General features: G+C 44.5%; 1 protein-coding gene across 1 annotated transcript in view; it reads right to left on the bottom strand.

The window, feature by feature from the left end:
- Positions 1 to 26396, bottom strand: part of ST8SIA6 (ST8 alpha-N-acetyl-neuraminide alpha-2,8-sialyltransferase 6) — a 135948-nt gene that overhangs the window by 72653 nt on the left and 36899 nt on the right. Inside the window, exon 4 of the mRNA XM_026478998.3 lies at positions 3152 to 3241. Coding sequence (XP_026334783.2) covers positions 3152 to 3241 — 90 coding nt within the window. The remainder of the gene's footprint in view (positions 1 to 3151; positions 3242 to 26396) is intronic.

Below are 26396 nucleotides of genomic sequence, written 5' to 3'. Positions count from 1 at the left end.
TTGAATTGTTACCTTCCCAGGATGTTTAGGAACTCCAGCCCCGTTGGCCACCATGACCAGGCAATCAAAGGGTATTCCCTGTGTGGACTGCACATGCCCACTGGACAGCTAGTGTCTGCATGCTTCCTGCCAGGGTGTGGGGCATGCTTGCTGACTTCAGAAAGGCAGCGGGAAAATGTTTTGTCAATGTGTGCCCCTGAGTTTCAGGAATAGTGGGACAGTGCCTTGTCTGTGAGTGCATACTGGCTTTTGGCTGGGTGCAGGAGAATACCATGACCATTCACGCTCACCTGCTCCAGCCAGGGAGCAGGAAGACTGCTGCAACCACCCACACTCTCTGGCTTCAGCAAGGCAATGGGAGAGGGCTACGTCCATGGAGCTCAGAGTCTTAGACAGTAAGGAATTGTGATCCCAGAACCCTACCCTGCTGTCCCCCAAATGGCAACGGTTTAATTTTCTTTTATTTAAAAATATCCTAAAGACCAATAGAGAAAAAGCAGTTTCCCTCCCACTGTAACTGTGTCTTCCTAGATTCTATTTTAGCAAACTGAAAGGGAAAGATTGGCTGAAGAAAGAGAAAATTCTAAGTCTTCAACAGACCATGACAAAAACAGACTTAAATAATTATTTCTACGAAAATGAAATTACTTTTTATCACCACATATTAAATGGCTTTCCCGATTGTCCCCTGTAAGTCTATAATAGCACTGAGTCGCAGAACACACAATTCCTGACAATAGACGATACAACTGAAAAAACAGTCTCCTGTGTACAAAATAACACTTTCATAACAATGGGCAATTCATGCTTGCTCTCTCTAGACCTTTGCCAAACAGAATACCAGCGCGGGCTAATTATGTGAGCTAGTTGAAAATTGTGTGCGTAATGGAAATGCATCCCCCTAAAGAACAGCCAAGAAGAGGTCTCAGCACCAAATCCAAAACAATAGAAAAAAGTGCGAGAGCAAACATGAGGACAGAGGCACAGACATTCTCATTAGCACACGGCAGCTAACCATTTTTGTTGAGGCACGTAATAAAGTTGTTAAATTCTGTCCTTGAAAAAAAAAAAAAAACCACCTTCCACGATTAAAGAATTTTCTCCCATGCTGACTCAAGTGCTTTGCTCCAACGTACAGCTATGGATCATCCTTACATTGAGGACTTTTGTCACTTCAGGGAGAAAAACAGTTCGCGTCAGGGAGAATGCTGAAGAAAGTCAAAGGCAACTTTCACATGTGGAGTCACATGTCAGTCCTGGAGTCCCACCAGCTTGTCACAGGTGGAGCAAGGATCGATCTTTCCAAGCTCTACTTTTTACCTGTCATTGTGCCATGTCTGACACAGGGATCCTGCAGTAGGTTTGGGATTCGGGATCCCTGTCCCCCCCACACCCAAAAAACAAAACAACAGCTACATGATCAAGAGATGTGCTGCACCACCCGTAATGCATGAACTATTTTAAGTCCACCCCAAAATTCAATGAATTCATCACGCAAGGAGAGACGCATTTGCAAGAGCTTCTTCTAGCCAATCTATGGTAAGCAAGGGTCTTGGCAGGAATGAAGCCCACTCAATTGTGTCTTTTAAGAAGAGCTTCAAAAAGGGACTTTTTCAAAAGGCCTGGGCTGGATGTAGGGAAATTCGAGTACAATGTTAGGGGACTCTTAACAGTTATTGCCGAGCTCAAGAGTCCAGGGAGAGAATGCAAGCTGAGGGAAGGAGAGAAAGAGATGCCGAACAAAAGGCATGACTTTCATTCAAGATGCAGCACTTTCCTTTGGTCAAGGAGGTAGTTAACCTATAGCAACACCACAAAGAAAGATCCTTTTCCTTCCTCCCTCTTTCTGTTCTCCTTCTGGTGCTCCCCTCTGGCTCAAATCCAAAGAAAACTAGATGACCAAGCAGTAAGGAGTATACTGACAGAGTGCTTGTGGGTCAAATTCCAGGGCAAAGAAAGGCACAGACGAAACTAGTGAAGGGAGAGAAGTAGATCAGGTGTGGCAGATGGAAGGTACACAGCACAGTGGATTTCTCCAGAAAGCGCAGGGTCCATTGGTTGGAATTTAAGGAAAATAAAACCAAAATTTTATTAGGGCTATCCTTTTGTAATAAAATGAGCTAACATACAGAATTGGATGGTCAAACCAGATTAACTCAAATCAGAGATCTTACCCAGTTTCAGCCTTCCCTAACAATTTCAAGGATCTAGGCAGTCAAGTGGCTCAGACAAAGCAGAGATGCCCAGAATGTCAGGGGTGGTCGCCCTGGTACTGTCTCCCTGCACTGGACATGCACCTCTAGCCCAGAATAGCAGCTGAGATCTCCAAGTGAAAGCCATGGGGTTCCTTACACAACAGGAACAGTTATACTATAAAACATTTCCCTGTTATGCCCCCAAAGTTGGATAATCGACGTGTCCCTCTCCAGGGAGACCTGCCTTGCAGATCCTGGGTTCCACTGAGTATAATTAATACTAACTGCAACTTCGCTTAGTTCCTTTGAGGAAGATCACAGGTGTAAGCACAGGCCCCCCATCCCACATGCACATCCTTCATTCAGCACTGTCAGAACCTATTTTTCCAGGTACGTCAAGGCGGTACCACTCCCATCAGACTCTTAGGCCACCAGGGGCTCTTCTATGTGTGAAGCTTGGAGCTTTTAGATCTCCCTTCCTGGTATGAAAAAGATGGTATAGGGAACTCTCTAAAATACAGGACTGGAAGCAGATGGGGGTTGAGTAAGGGGAGTGGAAGGTGAACCACTGCTAGAACTAGGGGTAAATCTGCTAACCTTCCAGAACTATAAGCGATTCAATACAAGCGTACATTTTTCTAGGATAGCATCCAGAATGCTTCCAGGCTCCTCAAAAAGACTGAAGGCCTATAAAAGTCTGGCCAGTAAAACCATACGGAGTTTTCAGTGAATAGGGATCCAGGGACAGATAAATTGAGTCCCTACTTCCAGGGTCTGACCCTGGTCTGCACTGTCCACCCCTCGTCCACCTTCCTCACCAGGGAGAGCTTCTCGGAGCCCAAGGCGAAGCCTGAGTGTGGACACAGTCTTATTTTCCAAAAGGTTTCAAAGTAAAATATTTTGAATGCAAAACACTTCTTTTAAAATTCAATTAAATGTAAAAAAGTAGAACTTACCTTTTTACTTTGCTAGATAAAGTCTGAAAGCCATCTTGCAGTCTTTTGCATGTTTCTGTCAGCTGGAGTGACTTCTCATTCAGATATGTGCTGTTCCATGAAAGAGATTTTAAAGAGATCGATTTAAAATGAGAGGTATAAGATAACGTTAACAACATGCAGATTTAATTGATATTAACAACATGCAGATTTAATTGATAAAGTGTGCGCAAATGAGGTTGGATTTTCATCCCATCACTGGATTTCTCCACGGAAAAGGAAATTGATAATTCTCACCTCTGACAGGTCTAAATTAAAAAAAAAAAAAAGTTTGCACTATAAAGTCAAACAGGAAGGAACTCTCTATGGAAGACTTCTATATTTTCAGGTTTTCATTTTTTGTTGCTAGTATTTACAGTGAACATATCATTGAAAGGCTGTAATCACTCCATACATAAGCACTTTATTTTTAAGAGACGCCGTCTCTGGCGGGAAGCATGCAGACAAGAGAGATCAATACGTCTCTCCGAGAAGAAAGCAAGGTACAGCTGGCCCTTGATTATTATAACAGCTATGATATAAGAGCTTCCCCTGCTGTTGTTTCATGAACTTGGGAAACTGGAGTTGGAAAGAAACCAAATCAAAAAGCAAGTTAGGAAAATGGATCATGGAGTCGGGCAGCCTCCCGAGCCTCGAAGACACACGTGTGCTTCTTCATCTCACGCGAGACATCAGCTTCCCCGTCTCGAGTCTGACCTCATACCGCTATTGTCATGATATAAACATGATAGAGAAAACAACCTAAAGCACTTGGCACCTTGGCAAACACCATAAATCCTCAAAACAGTATCTGCTCTCACTTTCCTTAGACTCCAAAAACATGCACACAATTCTGACTTAGTGCTAAATGCATTTATTTAATCATCCTGGAGGTATTTGCTGAGAACCTAGTATGGGCTGGGGGCCAGGCACTGGACGCTTAGGTAAAACAGACATGGGTCCTTTCCCTGGTGGAGCATGCAGTCTGGTCAGGGAGAAAAACCTATTCCTCAAAGAACCACACAAATGAATACAGAATTATGAACTGTGATTGGGATCATTAAAACAGCAGTGGGTGCCACTGTGGCGTGTTAACGGGAAGACCTCTGCATCCTGAGGGGGGCTCTGAGACAGTGTTGTTCAGGTCGGAGACTGCAAGGATAATCTGAGGGAGCTAGGTGCACTTTGGGAGGTGGGGGGAAGGTTCCAGGCAGACAAAAAAGCAGGTGCAAAGGCCCCAGAACGGGGGGGCAGCCCAGAGCGTCTAAGGAACTGAAAGGAGTAGAAAGTAGGGGCCAGAGCGCACAGGCCTGCTAACTCATGTCAAGATTCCATCCTAATAACACGGGGGAGCAGAAGAGTCATGTGACCCTTACATACATTTTAAGCGCTTGGCTTTGCTGAGAAATGAAATGAGGGGAGGCAGGACTGCTGAAACAGTGAGCCGGTTAGGAGAGAGAGGAAGGCAGTTTGTTTTCCTAGTCCTGCAACAATGGAACATGATGTGACAACACCCAGCCGCCAGGCACTTTATTACGGAACAGGGTCAGTGCCCTGCCTGGGAGATGCCCGCTGCACAGCTGGCTGGCTTTCCTGGGCAGCTGTGCTCCCTGCAATTTAGGCATCCAGACGGCTTCGGTCTCGTGTGGCACCTTCATTCCAACAACCTGCTTCCACACCCGCCATGGCAGGAGAAGAAAGCGCTGGGTGGCTCGAGCCCGTCTGCAGGCGTCAGCCTGGCCAGATACCAGGCGCAGGCCCAACCCGACTGCAAAGTGGGAGTCAGAAGCTGACAGACATGAGATCTGTTCTGTAGGTAAGACTGACAGGACTTCATAATAAATTGGATATAGGAAGTGAGGGAGCAAGAGGTGTGAAGGTAAAGATATACACAAGACAGCTTCATAATTAGTTCTCCGCTCTTCCTCAGAAACGCTTTCTGAAAACACTGTCCACAGAGCACCTAAAGGCTCACAAAAATCCTGCTTTATCCTGATCGGATTGTTTCCCCCCTTCCCGCCATCTCCTTCCTCCTTCTCCCTCCTCTGTCTTCAGGCCTGACCTTCTGTGCTTTCTGAATATATTATCGTACCTTCCAAGGATTTGTTTATTTCTAATTTGCTGTGTATTTTATTCAGGCAGCACCGTTAATGAAGTGAATTACCAAGCCAACAGTGCTTTGAATTATGATGGCTTTGCAATACTGAATTGTGCAACTGTGGCAAGCAGGCACCAATAGAATTTAGTGTCCTACAACTTTCCTTAAATTGGAGAGTATCTTTGTTAATAAAAAGTCAGAATGGTTTTGCTCAACTGAAATCACAGAAGATCCATGGAAAGCAAATAAGAGTATCTGGTGTAAAGTGAAGATGAGAGCATGAAGTCATGGGGAAAAACATAGTCTGAGGTATCAGTAGGGACAGCCTTTAGGGTTTCCTTTTTAAAAATCTTTACTCAATAAAGTAGTTATAGGGATGCTACAGATTGAAATGTTTATGGCCCCCTAGAATTTGTATGTTGAAATTCTGACCTCCAAGGTGATGGCATGAGGAGGTGGGATGCTTGGGAGGTGATAAAGACATGATGGGGAGGTCATGAGTGCAATTAGTGCCTATATAAAATCAGCCTGGAAGTCCCCATCCCCTTCAGCTGTGTGAGGTTACAGTGAGAGAGGGTCACCTCTGAGGATGTGGGCCCTCACCAGATCTGCACATGCCGCCATCTTGGACTTCCAGCCTCCAGAACAGGGAAATGCATTTATGGTTGTTTATAAGCCACTCAATCTATGGTATTCTGTTCCAGCAGCCCTAATGGACTAAGACAAGGGGACACACAGGATGTATACAGAAACACTTGGCACACAGAAGTCACTACCATCCATGTTAGGCTTTTACTCTCCTAACGCATCATTGTATTCCTTCCTCAAACCAGTCATGGTCATTAACGCAGGGGTCAGAAACTTGCCCACCCCTAGAAGCTACTTCACCATGAAAGGGACAGAAAGGGAAGCCCCTTGCCTTCTCTTGGTTTTCTGTTTCTCTCCAGTCTTTCATTCAGAGTCTTCATACTTTTCTTCCTTTCATCTAATGTCCTTAAAACATGTCAAGGAAAATAGTAAGATACTCAAATGCAGAATCCGTAAACTTCAGACGTTTGTCTACGTTAGGCATCTGATCAATATAGACCCTTTTCACTGCCCTCTAGAGAAGTCTCTCCACTCACACTGTTTTCAACTATGTTTGTTATTCAAAATGACAGAAGTACATATTAACAATGTAACTGTCATTTTTTTAATAAATCTTTTTTTTAGATTTATTTGTTTGTCAGAGAGAGAGACAGAGCACAAACAGGGAGAGCAGCAGGCAGAGAGAGGAGTAGGCTCCTCGCTGTGCGAGGAGCCCGATGTAGAACTCGATCCCAGGACCCTGGGATTATGACCTGAGCCAAAGGCAGACGCTTAACCGACTGCACTGCCCAGGCATCCCTGTAACTACCATGTTTTCAAAATGCTTAAATACCTGAGACCCTGAGAGACACCAGGAGTCCCAGGAGATGTGGAGAGCATTAGGCCTTCGGGGGAGAAGGCAAGATGGCCTGGTTAGGTTAGTTCGTCAGACTTCTCTGCTATGCAAGTAAGTGAGAATTAGACATTGCTTGGATATGACTCTTTCAGAGGCTCACAAGGAGTTACCTCGTCTTGGGAGAGGAAAAGAAGAAATGCTGTCAGTTCTGATTTGAGAGAAGACATGACCTGTGGACGGACCCTATTTGAGAAGCTGGCACCCACCACCGATGAAGACCTTTGAGTCCTCCCTAACTTCTGATTTGGGGACATCTCCCAGACAGGTCAAAATAGAGAAAGTAGGAAATAATCAAGGTGCAAGTAGGAATTCTAAAGACCCGGAGTCAGAGGCAAGCTGGCGGAACAAGAGATTGCCACCAGGCAAGTGTGGGCTGATTTGTAACCCAGAAAGGATTCTTGGGGATCAGGTTGGAATGGCCAACAAAAGGACCAGGGGGCGGGGAAAACTTGAAATGGTCTGCAGCTACAGAGGTGTCTCACAGTCAGGCGGAAGTCCAGGATATCAATGGAGGGGAACCCCCCAAAACTAACTCAAGTTGGTGGTCTGAGCAGTTGGGTCTAGGGACAGAAAAAGCACAGGAATCAGGAGGGCTACCAGATAAGCTCTAATAACCAAATATTGTGGGACCAGACTCTCTTGGACTCAAAATAAGAGTTCTGTTTTTGTCAACTCTGAGACTTTTATTTTTTATTTCATTTCAATTTTCTGGTGAAGGCCCGTCTAAAATACTCTTACCAGAACTGGGTAAAGAAAAGGGTCCCCCAAGCTACACAGCTGGGAGTGCCCCGAAGACGAATCACAGAAGAGACAGTGGCTACTCTCTTGGAGATGCACCAGAGAGGTCTCTCCTCCCAGACCAGAGAGCAGAGATGGTTCTAACTACCCAGCCAGTGCCTCCCCAACCACTCCATCATAAGAGCACAGTCTCTGCTCACAGGGTGCTGTGCAAGACGGCCCACCTGCTCATTTGTGACATTCATAGCATCCTCAGACTGCTCTCAATTCCCCACTCCCTTTGCACTCTGCTACTTCCCCCTTGCAAAGCTGCAGTAACACAGAAAGACAGCTCCAGGCATCGTACATTGGTATACCTGACCCCTGAGGACCGCTGTAAAAAAAATCACACAGGTAGGTGGTTAGTGCCTTGATACATTCATGGTGTCCAATTTGCTTGGTCTTTGGTCCACCTTGATGATTCCATTACATGTCACCAGCTAACCTTCCCCTCCCATTTTCCTCAGTGGCTACCTATTCACCTTATCTGCCCCCCAAACTTCTTTAATCATGTGTCCTATCTCAGAAAAAAACGACGGCACCAGGTGTGAACTGATCTTAAGGGATCAGCCATCCTTACTTTCCATCTCAGAGGAGAAAACTCTCTCTGCCCAACAAAAGTATAATCCACCTGCCATCCCATCCCTCCCTGCCTCCTCTGAGATCTGGGCCCATCCCTTCATTTAGGTCCCTTTCACTCCCACGGTGCCCTCCTCCTCCTCACGCTCAATTCCCTATCAATTCAAGGTCGAAACCAAACAAAGCTCATTCTGCTATTCTCCTTTACCTATTGCCTTGTCTCTCAGATTGCACCCTGCTCCTGTCACTTTTCGTTTCCTACAAATCCACTAAGCCATTCTTGGAAAGCATCACCAAAGCCGGGGGATATTTTAGCCCTCCTACTTTACCTGCCAGTAGCTGAACTGCAGAACCCCCACTCTGCACCTGGTTCCCATCACAGTCCTCTCTCCCTGGTCTTCTACCCCTGTTACCCAAGGCTCTTCTTGTTCTGCCTGTGACTTTTATGTCACGGGCTGGTGTTCGGGGACAGCATTTCCCAGGACTTCCTCCAGATCTCTTGTCTTCTCAGCCTGCCTGTTTTCCCCAAACATCTCCACCAACCTCCCTTCCCTTCTGCTCCTTCCTCACTGGCCCCTGGGGGGCTGTTGCACGTGCCCATTTGATCCTGTCATTTCCCAGTGCAAAGCCCCCATGACCCGCACCACCCTCGGGACACGCTCCCCACTCCTTGACTGGATGTACAGAGCCATCTAGGACCCAGCCCCTAAGATTCCAGTCTCATTTTTCCCTGACAGTTTGCTAACTGCTAAACGGTACAAACTCCTCTTTCTCCATTTCTTGAAAATCTTGTATTATGGATTCTGACTGCTTTTATTATTTAATTATAGAATTTATTTGTTTGGTTCTGGCAAGCAAGCCTTCAGGCACATTTTCATCACTTCACTGTGTCAGGGGGAAAAAAATCTTTAATAAGATGTGGGGGAAAACATACACAAAAACAAGCATTTCTGCTATCATTATCTGTGTGGCTGATCTGCTTTTTAGAAATGCTGTCTTTTTAAGTCAGTCTTGAGTTGAAAGTGATCACACAAAGCCACCTGGCAAAATTTCGCAGAATAGCGAGAAGCTTATGGACAACACAGCTCCTGCAAAAGGATAAAAATTAAGCCTCTGATGAGGCAAAGAGTATCTCTTTAAAACAACAACAACAACAAGTGATTCAATCCCTATGAGATACTGTCACCAGTACTTAGTGGGCATCCACAAGGACCTCTAAAACAGACTTTACGTCACCTTCTGAGCTTGACTTGTAATTCATGCCATCGTGCAATCGGTCCCCTGGAGAAGAGTAATCTGCCTGCAGGTGACTGAGGACTTTCAAGAACATCCAAATTCTATTTACGGTGGCCATAAAGGGGGCAAAACTGGAGTGTGAATCTAAATGAAAAGCTTAAAACCTAATCAATGGTAGTCTCTGAAGAAACAATGTTTTAACAGATGGAGAATGCAGCCTAATAATGGAAAGCCCAAAACTAAGGGTTCTTCCACTGACTTCTCATGCTCCTTCCCCTCCTTCTGGGAAGAGGAGCCTATGGGCCAAGAGGGCCCCCTGACCACCTGCAGAACCCCCCCCCCCCACAGAGAGGGGTAAGAGGTGATAGTGACCACTGGGACTCTGACTTGTTGAAGTCGGCAAGCAAAATTCTCCTTACAATGTGCCCCCTCTCACCCCATAGTTTCCCTCAGGGATAAAGGCAAGTACCCAACCCACTACAGAGTTTGATTATTCTCAGTTTGGTTAACCCAAGACTGCCTTTGAAATACCAGTCATACACAGAAACTGACAAAACCAGGTCTTGGTGCCTACAGAGCTGAGGGGCAGACGCTGGCCTGCCTGCTCGTTCAGCCGTTCGCCGTGGGGTCAATGGAGCCCAAAGCTTGTGCCACTGAGGATGGTGGCTACTGGAGACAGGACAGTGAACAGGACATTATCCCTGCCGCCTTTGAGTAAGGAATCCTGTGAGGAGGACAGACAGGGAAGCAAACGCTTGCCATGCCCACTTTGCAGAATGAATGCTGGCTAATCTCTATAATCATATTAATTTCAAGGAACCACGAATCTGTGTTTTGGGAGATGTCATTTAATTCAAAATAACAGAAAGTGCTTTGAAAATGACCACACAGAACTTCATTCTTTTATCCACGAACCCAGCAGCCAACTGAAATTGAAATTTCTACAAACAATCTCTGCTGGCTTGCTTTTACCTTAATGTTTGCCTGTCTCTGGTTACCCTTGACAAAGATTAATAAGGTAGCTCTCTACACTACTAAATCAGGAATCATAATGTATTCTGGCCCCCTACCATGGTTGAAAGATAGTTTTCAAAAAAGTACAATCATAAATCTCATATAGATATAAAATGAACACGTGTTAGAGATTTTATTCTATACACACAGAGAAAATCAGTTCAAAGGAGAATCCACAGTACAGACACATGTATAGATCAGGAATATTGAGATGAATCCGCAAATGGGGGCCAAACAGGTGGAGGGGGCGGGGAAGTCAATTGGACCTCTACCAGGTAGGACATAATTTGCATATTTATAGACAAGAGTGATTTTGCATTGCTGACTTCACTACAACTTACAGAGTGGCAAAATTGCTCCCAAGGGATCAGAATCAGATAACTCGGAGGTGTGTGATCTGAACAAGGCAAAGTTACCCACTGAAGTACAAAATTTTCCCTAGAGCATTAACAGTATCGCTGCCCATCACTACAATGTTGAAGGAAAGATCTGTAGGAATGAACCTAATAGACTCCCACTTCTGCTAAATTTCAGCCCCTCCACTCCCACAGCTTGCCCCAAGGGGAACAGGTGGGCCAGGCTCAGGTGTGAGGCCTTTGGGACAGATGGGGAAACACGGACTCACCTGCTAAGGTTGAAGTGATTTAGCAAAAGGACAAGTCTGATAGGGAAATTAATTAAAACTTCAAACCCAGATGAGCAACAGGAGGGGCAAAACAGAGATGAGAGAAGACAGGAGCCAATGGGAGCAAAATGGAAGACCAGTGAGAAGCACTGAAACATCCGTGTCTCATCTCGCTGTCCTCCAGAGGGAGATCCTTGGGGACTTGAGATAAACTCAAACGTGTAGGATCGGGGAGGACTTCGTCCACACTGCAGCGTTTCTAAGTATTTTCTTAACCCACCTCCAACACTATGTTCTTGCTCAATACAGCCAAAATGGTTTTGACTTTTCTTGAATGTGCTTTTGAGTTTGAAAGTCTTGGAGAAACTGAGTATACTTTTAATGCAAATATCCACATTCCCTGATGCAAAAATGCTGAGCTGCTCCTTGGTTAAGCATGAAGATCATAACAGCATCATCCACTGCATGGTCGCTAGGTGCCAGGTACTTTTGAAATACTTTATACGTGTGTCACCTTGTTTATTCCTTGCAATGAATATACAAAGTAGGCCCTTGTGTCCATTTTACAGATGAGTAAAACAGAGCCCAGTAAGATGAAAGAATATACCTGAAATCTCTCTGCTAGTTAGAACTGGAGTGGGTTGGCTATGGTTTGAGCCCAGTCGCTATGGTTCTGTGTTCTTAACCACTATGCTCTTCTACTTCCACTAACAGGAGGGAAAACCTGTCCTTCAATGGAGAGCTAGTCACTGCCTATAGCAACACCCTTCTCCACCTCCAGATGACCTGATTCTGAATCTATGGGGGCTGATGAAGACCCTCTCCTTGACCTAACTCTAGTCAGACTCCTCTGAGCTTTTACAACTAGACCCCATCCTTGGGCATGTCCTTAAGAGTTCAATTTTAGCAAGAACTCTGCTAAGTCAGTTTAGCAAGAAACCTTCAACCTTCAAATGTGATCATCCGGAATATCTGACCAAATTCCTCACCCTTCACTGTCCCCCCAGCTGGTATCTGATCACCCTGGCCTACCTTCAGTGAGAATCCTGCCAGGTCGGTTCAGCCAGAATGCCCCCCTACCCTGATGCCTCCTCTTAGTAATTTTCCATCTACTAACCCCCACCCCCTCGTGCCCCTGGGCTATAAATTCCCCCATTTCCTTGTGGTCCTCAGAGTTGAGCCCAATCTCTCACCCCTACTTAAAACACTCCGTTGCAATGGTGCCCATACCTATCTCGATAGAACTGAATAAAGTCTGCCTTCCCATCTTAACATGGGTCATGAATAATTTTTTCTTTAACAGAGCTATTTTGCAATTCTATAAATTGTAGCTAGCTGACAGCAACGCAAAATAATTCTTGTCGATAGGCGTACAATGAATTATGTCCAGTGGAGAGACAACTCTTCCCCACAGTGGGAAAATTAGGTTTGCCTCCATTTGCACATTCATCTCAATATTCCTGATCTCGAAATGTTTGTTCCTTTGAACTGGTTGTTAACATCTTACCAGTTTCTTTACGGATGAGTTAAACAAAATATTTCAAAAGTGTTCATTTTCATATCTGTACGAGAGGCATGCTTTTACCTTTTTAATAAAACTATCTTTTTTTTTTTATATATAAAACTAACTTCCAGCACTCTGAATGAGAGTGCTGAAGACATTTCCAGATTGAATAAACAGATTACCCTGATCAAGAAGGTAAACACTGGTGGCAAGCTAACCCTAGTTCAGATCCGTTGCACACTACATGCTTAGCTCCAAGAAAGTTATTTAACCCCTCTGTGCTTTCAGCTTCATGTGCAAAATGGAGATAATACTACCTCTTTGACAGATTTGATGCCGTTTGTAAGAGATAAGGCATGGACACATCAGCACAGTGGCTGGAACAGAGAGCTCACTTGAGAAGGGCTCAGCAGGAGTCCTCAAGGTGCTTGTCGCTATGGGGGGGGGGGATACCCCTTGAAGCAACCCTTCTCAAACTACAATGTGACTCTGACTCACCAATGAGATTTACTAAGATGCAGATTCTGGGTCAGGAGGTCTGGGATTGGGCCTAATCTGTATTTCCAAAATGCTCCCAGGTGATGCCAATCCTACTGGACTAAGCATCACACTTTGAGTAACAAAGTCTTAAAAGAACTTGATCATTGGTCAACCTCATCGTCGATCATCTACCCTGATAGCCTTGCATAATAGCCTAGTAAGACTTTTGAGAAATGTAGGACTGTCTTCCAGCCAGAAGCATTAGTGGGAAAAACAGTAAACAATTAGAAAAATTACCAGAGTAAAATGAGTTAAGTGACCGTGTCACTATCGAGTTTGTTGCTGTTTTTAGATTTTCAGATGAAAAGCTCAACAGAGGAAACAATGTAAGAGGAGATTTATGGTACTGAGAACATTTAACATAATCGCTTTCCTGAGTCCAGACGTGGCACTCATCTTCCCGGGAGCTCTGGAGAGAGAACACACAACTAGCCTCCGCTGTCACTAAAACCTCCGCTCAGCCCCACCAGCCCGTCAAACACAGCCCGCCCGGCTGGGGATTGTTCCAGCAAACTGGATGGTAATTGAAGGATATGGCCTTTTCTGAGAAAAGGCCAAAGGACACAAGCTGGAAATGCCTCCAAAATGTCAGTTAAAATCCATGTTTAAGTGTCCATATTAGCTATGCAATCCCTATCAAAGTTCTTCATCCCAACACCCCCCCAAAAAAAAGAAAAAAAAAAGAAATTTCTCTGTCAACTAAGTATTTCCTCAATACAACAGAGAAGTGAATTCTGAGATAAAAATTTAAATGAGAAAATAACTTTTATCTATATTCCATGCTGAGCCTATAGCGGAGTTTGATGTAGCCTTATAGCCACTGAACAACATTTAAGGTTTTTTTTTTGAGAGAGTGCTCCTTTGTAAGCAGAGGTCGGAGGTGGGGTGTAAGGGCAGGGGCAGGTGGAGAGAGAGATCTTAAGCAGGCTCCATGCCCAATGCAGAGGCCAACACAGGGCTCCGTCCCACACACGATCCTGAGATCATGACCTGAGCCGAAATCAAGAGTCTGACGCTTAATCGACTGAGCCACCCAGGCACCGCCCCTGGATAACACATAAGAATTTAAAACTATGTAAATATTTGAACCATAACTACAATTTTAAAATAAGCTTAGTCATCAAAGAGCAAATATGGTCTTAGAACCTGTAAGTCCATAGTTCGTTTTTATATAATCGTATTTCATACTCATTTTCAGGCACACATTAGGGTCAAAACTAGGAAGATGATTCCATGCCGTCTTCTTTAAAAAACAAAATGAACAAAGTTAAACAGGGTGGTGCAATAGTTTCGGGTCATCGGAGCAAGGAAAAGTCAAAGCAACGCAAACTGTTGCCAAGACCCGTGACAGCGTGGAAAAGCTCCCTAATCAATGTGGAAGCTCCAGAGAAACTATATGCTATTAAAACATAAACAATCCAAAAGCCAGGCATTGGACACATTTCAGCAGTGAGCAAAAATCCTAATTCACTGGTTCTACATCCCTAAGTAGTGGATGGCCATCTACCCCGTAGAGGCTGTTTGTGTTTACTTGTGGAATGAAGGTTAGCATCAGAGCAGAAAGGAAATCAGAGCAAAAAATCCTTCATGAACCATGTCTACACATTTGGGGGGCACCTTAAGTATGAAATAAAGTGATATATGGTAATAAAATAGAAGTAGCCAGTGGAACATTTCTTCTCCCTGTGGCAATTCTATAAATGTGAAATGAGGCAAAGGCTGTGTCACAGAATAAGGATGATTTTCAAAATTCTGAGATTCCTCATGCAGTTGAACAGAAAGGATACTGGAAGCTCACTATGCATGAAGATTTTTTTTTTCTATGACCCATGTTTTGTAAGACAGTGATGAAAAAAATGATACACTAGAATTTGTTCAAAAAGCAACTTCTAGAATTTGCCCTTGCTTCGCTGCTAAACATTTCTACACCTGCCTTGACATGACTGTCTTCCCCATCTCTTAGAGGCCCCCTTTTATAAATCTGAAAAAATGGGCGAATGGATAAATGATACCTACATCCGAGGTACTGGGAGACTGTAACTCATTCTGGGGGGGGTGGATTCTAGAGTCATTCAGCCTGAAAAGTCAGAGAAAATGCTAAGACAAAAAAAAAAAAATTAACAGGAAGAATTAGAACCAAAGAGGTGTTCTGATTAACCCCCAGGTAATTATAAGATTTAATTACCCAGAAGAACCCACTCCCTGTTCATTTTATTTGAGATTTTACCGTATTTAAAATGATTTGTCCAAATGTTCTTATTCATGCTGACTAAAAGTGTAAGAGAATTGGCTAACCGAATTGGCTGAGCTTAGGTAAACCGTAATTAGGAAGCCTTAGGAGAGTATCCTAAGAGACCTATCCATCTCAAAATGGAGCAATATGATTACAGATGAAATTCAACAAGGAAACAGCACAACATAATAATCCTTGAAAAGATGAAACACAATTACTAGAATGTGGTGTTGGGTTCTGAGCAGCATAGTCAATCACGTCTCATCTCATGCAACTCCAGAGCAATAACCCTAGTCAACACAACTCAACTCCCGATTACATTAAAGGCTATTCATCTCCTCTCTGCCAGTCACAATTTCCTATCTGATCAAATGTCCCGCTGTTATTTCACTTAAAATTGGGAATAATCTAGATCTAGTTCAATCAGAGTTCTTGCGTCTGGATATGGGTATTTTTTATTTTTTTATTTTTTGGTTTGGATGTTTGCTTTTTGCTTTGCTCTGTCGTGTTGGAACCTGGCAAACCCTACGTGCTCTTTTGGGACAGGCCCTCCTTCCCTGGATGGCTCAGGTTCTCCTTGAAAGCGCCTTTCCTCTGGAGGATATCCCTTCTTGCTCTTTAACTAATTCTTAGTCCCATTTCCTGCTCATCTGAAAAACTAGTCTCTGGGAGTAGGATCATACACGGTAATGGGTTCTAATGAGTTTTTAATGCATTGCACTTCACGATGAACATATTTGCATTAAAGAAAGAGGTTTCAAGGATGTTTTTCTGTCCTCCTGTACAGCCCCATTTGCAAAGAAAGCTCCCCTCTGGTGTAGGCTGAGCACTGCAATCACTTTGAGCCTCTGGAGGTGCTCCTGCCCTCGGGCCTCCACAGTCCCCGCCTACCTCTACTCAAGTCTCAACTTCCCGCCCCACTCCCATTGGATAGATTTGCCTTTTCCAGTTTTCACCTTGGGGATCTCTCTGGGCCATGGGCAGCAATCACCGTGACCACCCTCACGCCACTGACATCTGGCTCCCCTTGCGCTGGACAACATCTGCCCTCACCCTACCCCCAGCCCTGGCTTCCCAGAGCCTCACCACATCCCACCAACCCAACACTGGACAAGCCAGCCCCAGCTCCTCTTGACTGGGGCTCAGAGAAATGAGTAATCCTATCAAAAGCCCTGAAGTAGGGATTCAGACTCTGAAACAGCCCCAAATGTTGGACAAATGTTGGGCAGAGGAGTGCTTAAGCCATACCACAGGAGTCCCCATTCCTACATTAAGTGTCAAGCAAAAGGCCTCACAAGGTCATGCACAGGGAAACCAATTTGCTATGAATCCCTCACGTGAGCCTAGGGGATCCATCCACAGCTCCATCAAAGTGCTGCACCAGTCTGGAACCACTGAAACATAGCCCTTTTAGGTACTTTGTCTACAAGAACTTTATAGGAATGGGTCTGTAATCAACATAAGTACATATTAACAAAAGAGAATCAAAGAGAAGTTGAGATAAAGGCACATAGAGTGCTAGCATTTTGTTATCTAACACAACTCTTTTTTCAATTCTATCAAAAATGGAATCTGTTCTATCTATTCTATTCATTGAATGCGTTTTTTTAAATTCAGAAATACAATATTCAGAATGATTGCTTTTATTACAGCTGTGGGTTTTTCCTTAGGCAATGAATGATTCCATCTAATTCAACTGCTTATTATCTTTTTTTTCTCAACTCTTGTATTTCTTTCCCAGTAATAACATATATTTTCTCAACTTTTAAAATCTCTTTATTAGACACAATTGAATGTAATTTGGGATTTACAAGTCTTATCACATTCTGATTCTGCCCGAGCAATTCTGAACACAGAAAGTACAGGCTGCATATAATTTCTTCAGAGTTCCTATAACATTTTGTTTGAGATTCGTGAAATAAAAATTATGGTTCTTTGACATCTTTTCCATCTAGTCATTGCTGGCATTAGGAAAACACCAGAAGTCTTTCTTGTCCAATGTCTGAAACTTCTCACTTACGGGGCTGTTTGAAATGGAAGTACTGACCACTTTCCCATGGGGTTTGGCCAAAGAGCTAGAACTAAGCAGAACCAGTCCTTTTTGATGCAATTATTCAGCCATTCATATATCTATTTTATGGGCTGTCATTTACATGTTATGATTCTGTTCCTGGGTGTGACAGCTATGGTGGGATGCCTTAAGGGAATCAAGATATGTTATACCTACTGCATTACCAATAACTCAAGCTGAAGTTTACCAAGTATTTCCGATTGATACTCAGAATAATACTGTGAAGTGAGTACTTCTATCACCAGTCTCATATACCAAATACAATTTCTTACTGCTAATTTATACATTCTATGTGTCCAGCTCACTTACGCTCACTTACGCTAGTATCCTCCCCGAAGTAATCCTTTAATTGTACAGAGACTTCCCTCCAATACACACACCTGCCTTCATTTCTTTCCATTCCCAACACATGCCCCCAAACATTCTGAGTCCCCTCACCTTTCTCTCCCTGCCTTGCCCTTGCCTGGAAAACTCAGAGCCCTGAAAATACCCAACCTCTGCCATCAGGACCCACCCAAGAGGCCAAATACTGCTGGAGAAAAAGCATGCATTCTGCTGAATGACTGCTCTCTAAATTCGACTCTACGAACTGCAAATGGGCATTCAATGATATGTGGCAATCCTCCTGTTTCCCGAATAAATTTCAATCTCTCTCCAAATCGTTCCTTCATTTCTTCTCTTCTCTGCTCCCACCTCCCCCTCCCGACCTCTGTCCCTCCCTTCAGCAGATGGCCTTACCTCATATTCCACTGGGGGAACAGAAGCCCAAAGAGGGCAATGTGTTCGTACCCCTTCCACTACACCTGGAACCTCTGCGCTCCTGTGCCTCTGTGAGTCGCTTGAGCTGCCAGCACAAAATGCCACATCCTGAATGGCTTCACCAACAGGATGTTTTCACAGTTCCAGAAGCTCAAAGTCCAAGATCAAAGTGCCACTGGGGTTGTTTCTTCTATACAACCAGTGTCCCTCTCTTCCCCGGGTCATTCTTGCAAGCATTCAAAGGTGTCCCTCCCTGACTCCACAATCCTCCTCCATCTCCCTTCAAAACAGTTCTCTAAAGCACTATATAAATCACTGCCTCCGCCTTAATTTTTTTCACTCATCAGACCGCTCAAATCTGCTTGCCTCCAAAGCTCCTCAACATCTCAACATGTTCCAAATTCAATGGGTGTTTCTTATTTTACTCAAATATTCTGCAACATTTCATCCAGGGCACCATACTCACCCCTGAAAATTCTCCTCTTACTGGAGCCATGATGGCACACTCTCCTGGGTCTTTCTCCTTGCTTCCACTCCTCTTTCAAACCTCTAGATCTTGGAATGCCCTAGAACTTGCTCCTGTATCTTCTGGCATCATCTCTTCTCTGGCTATTTCCAATGCTAAGTGATCTCACCCTATTTCCCAGCTTTGCCTGTCTTTCTGGCAGTGATACCCAAATTTATATGTGCAGCTCTGACCTCCCCCCTGATCTCCAGACTCATTTATACAGTCCAAGCGCCTATCTGACAGCTCCTCTTGGATGTCTAATAGTCTTGTCAAATGTAGCTTATCCAAAACATAACCCTTGACTTCCTCTCCCTCCTCCAGACTTTTCCATCTCAGAGGATGGCAACAAACTGCTCAAACCAAAACTTTTATCATCCTTGACTTCCCCCCCTTCCCTTATCTCCTACATCCAGTCCTTTGGCAAGTCTGCCTCAAATCCATCTACTTCTCTTCATCTCTACGTCTAGCTCTCCAGCCAAAGACACCTCACCTCTCCTCTGGACTCCAACCTCACCAGCCTGTCTGCTTTCCATTGTTGCCCCACTGTCATCCATTCTCTATGCAGCTACCAGAAGAATCTTTTAAAAACTTACATCATGTATTTTGTCTTTCCCTCACACAAAACCCCTCCGTGATTCCACCTATCATTAGAACAAAACTCAGAATCTTCACCAAGGCTTGCGTCTTATATTATCTGACTGACCAGACCTCTCTTCCTACTCTGGCCCCCACTCCCCTTGACCCCCCACTCTCTATGCTCCATTCTTTCTGCTTGGCAAAGAGGCCAAGTTCAGGGTCTATGTACCCACTGTACCCTCTGCCTTGAAAATTCTTTCTCCTCACTCAGGTCTTGACTCAAATGTAGGCCCCTCAAAGTGACTTTTCCTACTTCCTGTCTAAAGTAGACCCTCACCAGTCTTCAGCACTGACTTTCTATTTCCTTCATACTGCTTATCACGGTAATCTCCAAAAGGGCAGAGCTTTGGTGTGCATGCTGTGCTCCCTGCTCTCTCTCCAGCAGCGAGCACACGCCTGCCATACAATGAAAACTCACTGAGAGAATGAAATTGGTTGTCACTCTCTCCCTCCTCCAGGATGCCAAAGGAAGCCCACAATTGCCTTCCCCAATCCTCCGTTTGTCCCCACACCATCTATCTCCTGAGGAGAGCTATCTCAGCCAGACTGGTCCTGGGCTCTTCGTTTATCAGAGTCAGAGAGTTGACAGAGAATTAATAGGGGAAGATAGAACCTGAAAGGCTTAGGAAGGGAAAGACTTGGAGAAATGGGCTGTCAGTCAAAAATAATAAAGAACAGAGGTCTGAGTGAGGAGGCGTGGGAGAAGGGGGAGGAAGCACCAGGAAGGGGAAAAAAAGTCCAGGTGCTCTAGACGTAAGCGAGAGAGTTCTTTCTGCACTTGTCCAATCTGAGTCTCTGGAGGGGATGGGAGAGAAACTGAGAAGAGAGCTGAGGATTCTGAGTTGAATCCCTTTTTATGTATTTCAGGAGAAAGGAAAATAAGAACGTAATGTTCTTTTTTCCACATTGTGTGCTTCCTTAAATACCAGCCTGGAGTTGAACTACATGGGCCTGTGATTTCCATGAACTGCGTGACTGATCATGTGGCATGACCACAGTCATTCAGTTAACAGTGTGGCAAAGTGAGGAAGCCGGGCTTCCGCCTCCAGGGCTGGGGTTTCTGTGTCTGTGCCACCTCGGTCCCTCCTAAACAAGAGATGCGGTTAAATGCGTTTTTTGTTCCTCATCCACAATGTAGCCTCCTTTTGTTACCACTTTCCTTCTCAATGTTCCCCATAATTTAAGTCACACTCTCCAACTCATGGTTTCCAAAACATCTTTATCCCTCTTCCAAATATCGAAATAGCAACTGTTCCATTTTGTGCTTTCTATCACCTCTCCTCGTCTCTGTGATTCCTGAACCATTACCAGTAGTGGGGATCCAATTCCACGTGTAAAGAACACTTAGCTCCTGGCAGATAATCTGTCTACATCCGGAGAAGGGAATTATTTAACGCAACAAGGTGATCTCGGACCAGCTCTTCACCTGTCCTGGGCTCCCATTCTTCTTTACCGTGAGATGTTTCCTATTGGAAGATCATTGTTCTTGAAAGAAGTGGGAAATAACAGTGGAATAGAGTAGTTCTTATTTCCCCACCTTCAGGGAACAGTATACAGTTGGCCCCAAGCACGGAATATATATCCCTTTCTCATTTTTGCTGGGAATATGGCTATGGAAACACATCAGAGGTCATCAGAGGTCACCGTCTTCCAGCCTTCTCATGACCCAGCCCCCGTGTATCCCTGCAGGATGCCCTCCCTTTCTCCTCCCACCCGGTCTTCCTGATTCTGACACCCTGCAGTCATCCACGGGCTAAGCACACCTCCCAATTCTGTCGTTTGCATTTACATCTTCAGAATGTTATTTTTTAGTAGCTTTCCCACATGGCAACAGACACAGGCATGAGGTGATCAAATGATAACTATGACATAATTTTTAAAAATCATTATGTCAAAGACCGAGAACTCTGAAAGGCTTTGTAAAAGTGAGAGGATACTTTTCTATGATGGTGAAGTCATGGGAATGTTGACGCCACTGATGGTCATGCCCAGAACTCTCGCTGAGGGTCACCCCAAGAACACGTGTACTCTGATGAATACCTCTGCGAGCCAGTTTAAGTGCTTCCACTTTCGAGTGCTCATGTGGGTAGAGGACGCTATGGAATGCCACACAATCCCTCCTTTGGGACAGCAACCTTCATCCCCCAGCTGCTGGGACTGGTGTCTGCTGAGGGCCCACCTGGATCCTTCCCCAGGAACCACGCTCAGGGGAAGGTCCTGCTCCTGCAAAATCACACTCCCTGGAAGGGAGATGCCTCCTAGGACTGATCAATGCCCTACACTTCACCTCAATGCAGAGGGGCCAGCTTGCAGCCAAGGCCTCCATGGCAACTGCATTAGAATTCAATTCCTCCCACAGCTCCATTGTGCTTCCCTCACGCCCTCACCTGCGGGGTTCCTGAGACCACTTCCTAATAAACTCCCTGCACACAAATCTCCATCCCAGAGTCTACTTTTTGGGGAACCCAATGTCCAACAATCCCTAATACAATAGAAATCATGGAGTATGTACTTTAATTCACATGGGCTTCTAACTGGTATGAAAAAAAATCATATACATAAACTGTCCAGTTAACTAGAGCTGAATCAGCAAGATCCAAGAATTTAAAAGATGCATACAAAGTCAGAATAAGTCTTTATAAAAAAAAGATTTTATTTATTTATTTGAGAGCAAGAAAAGGGCAGAGGGACAGAGGCAGAGGGAGAAGCAGACTCCCAGCTGAGCATAGAGCAATGCAGGGTTTGAACCCAGGACCCTGAGATCATGACCTGAGCTGAAGTCAGACACTTAACTGACTGAGTCATCCAGGTGCCCTAAGTTAGAACAAGTCTTAAATTGAATTTTATTTCCTTTCTGGGACATTTTCCATAAGTGTGACTGCCAGAGTATAAAACAAACAACCAAATAAACAAACAAAAAACCACTTTGGAAGAAATCTTATATGTGAAATGGTCAACTATTCTAGGGACACTGAGTGGCTCAGTCAGTTAAGCGTCCAACTCTTGATTTCAGCTCAGGTCACGATCTCAGGTTCGTGAGATCAAGCCCCATGCTGGGCTTCACACTCAGCACAGAGTCTGCTTGAGAGTCTCTCTCTCCCTCTCCCTCTGCCTGTTGTCCCACTCATGCTCACACACGTTCTCTCTCTCTCTAAAATAAATAAATCTTAAAAAAAAAAAAGAAATGGTCAACTATTCTAAAACTTTAGTGAATGATCATTTTTAACCTCCAGTCTGTCCCTGGGTTATCATTTTGCCCCACAAGTAGTGATTAAGAGTTTTTCTACGGGCCAGAATGTAGGCAGTCAGGAGCAATGACCAAGATTCAGAAAGACAAAATTTAGATATCGCTTTTTGTCCTCCTACAATACTGATCTCCTCTTTACCAAATGGTAGCCAACAGCTACTTCCACTATGAACAGCAGATAACGTACTATTCCATGGCAAACACAGCCGTCAATAATTCTGCCCCTCCCTCACCGCCATCCCCAGGCTCAAGTGAAAATGCATTGATGTCGTTATGGCTCTCGACACATTGATTAATCAGGTAATACACATTCTAAACACTTAGTGAAATGGACTGTAAAAAAACTATTTTACTGACTCTCAGGGGCAACGATTTATCTTCCCTCACTTTAATGGCAGTACTGTATCTATGTCTTTATAGTCAGTGGTACTTAAAAATCATCTGAAAACGCCTGGGCTTTGCGGATTCAACATCATTTAGAGTTCACCAAATTTGGCTAAAATTTTCAAAACAATTAAACGAGCAATACGAAGTGTGCTAAGACACAGAGACAGGATGATAGGAAATATGAGAAGCTGTTTCTTGATATGGACCAGCCAGGACGATGGACAGCGTTAATTTCACTTTGAACACGGCCGACTGGAAAATGATGAAAATCCCTTTCAACACAACAGGAAATAAATGGGCATGGAAGCAATTCTTAATAGAATACTGTTGCAATTCATTTGGCAGTACCAGAGCCAATAAGACACTCAGAGAGTGTTTGGTAACAAAAAATACGTGCCTGATATATTACGCAGCCAAATTAGCAAGTAATTAGGTAGAAATATTGAAACTGCACCAGAAGCAGCAGCGATCCCACAAATTCCAACTGTATGAAACAAGTAAGAGGAAGCTTGTGAACTGTCCTGAATTTACAATGGCTCGTTCCTGTTTTCCAAATCCTAATAATCATCTCCCCAGGGAAACCTTTACAAATCTTCCAGAGTGGGTCCCTTCGTTACATGTTTGCACAGCACCCAATTTCTTTTTTTCTTCATACAACTTGATATTGTCAGGTTCTGTGATTAATGTTTCCCTCCCCCAACTACACTGGCAGCTCTACGAGGGCCAGAGTCCCCAGGACTGGTTCCCTGCCTGCCTGGTGCTGTGTATGAGGCATGACAGGTGCACAAGTATCCTCTTTAAATGAATAAATGAGATTGTTGACACATCTGTGGTTTTTCTCCATTCTCCAGTATCTTTTTGGTTGTTACATGCATTTCTCTAGACCCTGTGCCTTTCGCTTCTGTTACCACTCTAATGAGAATACAATAGCAGATAGCATCACTAGGACAATGTGACATTTACAGGAAAGGACATATTCATACTACTCCTCTGTTCTAGGCACATGAGAAGAGATCACTGTTCAAGTGCATCTGAGTACCCGTGATGGGTCCTGAAATATATAAGCAATAATCTTAAGGGAATTTTATATCTTGGTCTGAAGTCATCTTCAGAACAATACTTCATATATTCTATCAAGTCCTTTATAGATAAGCAGAAATCACAGGTATTGAGTATTATATTATCATCCTAGGCACTAATTAACTCACAGCATGTACCAGTTATTTAAAAATTATGCAGCATCAAGAACAGAGATATAACCACCTCGCATAGGATTTTGTCCAGCTGTGGTCATTCTCACACTTCTCAGCTTTTGGCTTTGGAGCTACACTCCCTCCATCCATCCCACCTTGAACAACTTTGACAGCATTATTCCCAAGTTCTGCTTTTGCTGACACGTCACTGACGACACCATATTTCAACCCTGCCTGCACTCCCCAAATGGTGTGTACGCGTGAAGCCTGTCATCTATTAATGAATTTAAGATTTTGACCTTATTGTCAATTACAGAAGCAGAAAAATCGCATTTCCCTTAGACATTTCAACAGGTCTTAAGAGATTTCCTCCCATTCCATTTATTCTTACTTATTTCATTATCTCCAGTTTTTACTTACAGATTGGTATACATCGAACATTGATCAAAATGTTTTCTGTTTTTCTTTTAGAAAGAGATAATATCTAAACATCACCAGTGTGGTGATCTAAAGAACTCCCTCACCTTATCACCAGTTACTTGAGATTCAAAGCTAGAGTAAGCACCTGGGAATGCAAACAGAGGGACTCTCAGAAATTACCTGAGTTACGGATCTGCACGGAAAAGCTCTGCTGGCAGGACGGGCTTGTGGAACTCAATGTGCTTGGTTGGTGGTCTTAGCTGGGGTTCCCCCAGAAGCAGACCCTGAGACAAGGATTCAGATGTGAAAAGCCTGCTGAAAAGAGGGCCTCGGGCAAGACGGGAGGAAAGTAGATACTGTGGCATAAGGCCCACAATTAAGGCCCCATCTCATGTGGGCCTTGACATCTGGGGAAAACCAGGAGGGCCCCGAATGGCCAAAGCCCAGGTTCCCCGCCCCGCTCTGCTCCCACAGATCAGGGCCCCAGACCAAAGAGTCCTCCTGGTCCCAGCACCAGACACAGTCTCTGTCTATCCCTCAGTAGTGGGCTTCAATTCTCCACCAGCCCACAGAATTAGCCAAACAAATCACATCCTCCTGCAAGAACCAACGGGCGCCTCACCCTCTTGATCCCACAAAGCGCGCCTCCCACAGCCCTGCGCTTCTGTTCCCAAGTGCGATCTCGGCGTGGCTCCGTGAGGCAGGCAGTGTCCTACTCCAAGGCTGTGAGTCTATGTAACTAATGAACTGCCGTTGGTCTTGATTATCCATGTCAGCGTCATGTGTCTGGACATCTCCAGAACCCTGTGGCAGGAATCCCTCCCGCACCAACGGGGCGAATAAGAGAAAATCAAAACAGATACAGAAGGAAATGTCTCTAATAAAACGTGCATTACCAAGCAGGTTACTACTATGGTTCCTCGGTAATTAAGACCCTCTGGAGAGTTCTCTGGGCCAGTGTAGAAATACTGTCCCTGTGTGGTAAAAGAGCTAACTCTCGTCAGACACCAGCTGAGGGGGTGCCGCTGGGAACATTCATTCTCCCACATGTCAGACATGCTGTAAGTGGGCAACGAGGCTCAGCCAGCCAGAGAGAGCCCTCAGGCAGAGATGCAGAGGCGAGCAGATGGGGCCGGTCTGCAAGCCGTACAGCTGTGAAGCCAGAAGGGATACGGACAGAGCCCTCCCTGCTACCGTGGGAAAGAGCAATGGTCCATTTTGCCAAAATCCTGCTAGTTCCCAAGTTTTTCCCCAAAATTCACTAATCCGCTCATAAAAAGACTCCATCTTTTAGTACAGATAAAGCTCTATGGATGGAAAGAGGATTATTTGCTTGTTTTTTAAAGATTTATTTATTTATTTATTTGAAGGAGAGAGAAAGAGAGCAAGTGAGCAGGGGGAGGGGCAGAGGGAGAGAATATCCAGCGGACTCCATACTGAGCACAGAGCCTGACCTAGGGCTTGATTGCACGACCCTAAGATCATGACCTGAGCCGAAATCAAGAGTTGGAGGGCATACTGATACAAGGCAGAAGGAAGTCTTTCCTCCCCAAAATCCCTACTGAAACTCAGCATTCAGCCCCCAAAGGAAGTTGTTCCCCAGCCACTGTCGCAAGGGCCGGGCTTATCATTCATACAATTTTCATCTTCCAAATGCGTACTGAGTGCCTTCTGTGTGATATGTAACGTGCATTCTACAAGAGCGTATTCAGAACGCAGTCTGACAGGTGTAAGAGGCTCTTGCAAGGGCCTACGTATGCAGGGAGATCCATCCCACATTTGAAATCCTACAATATCAGATCCATTCCTTCCTAGTGGGGCACAGGGTCTGGAAGAAGCTTCCAGTGACCTGTACTACACCTACTGAGTACCCCAATACTGCCCTAGAATCTTACAGAAGCACCTCAGTGGAAATTA

Source organism: Ursus arctos, unplaced genomic scaffold (genome assembly GCF_023065955.2).
Source record: "Ursus arctos isolate Adak ecotype North America unplaced genomic scaffold, UrsArc2.0 scaffold_30, whole genome shotgun sequence".
NCBI classification, from domain to species: domain Eukaryota; kingdom Metazoa; phylum Chordata; class Mammalia; order Carnivora; family Ursidae; genus Ursus; species Ursus arctos.
The sequence above is the reverse complement of the archived record's forward strand: the minus strand, read 5'-3'. Positions and strand labels throughout refer to the sequence as shown.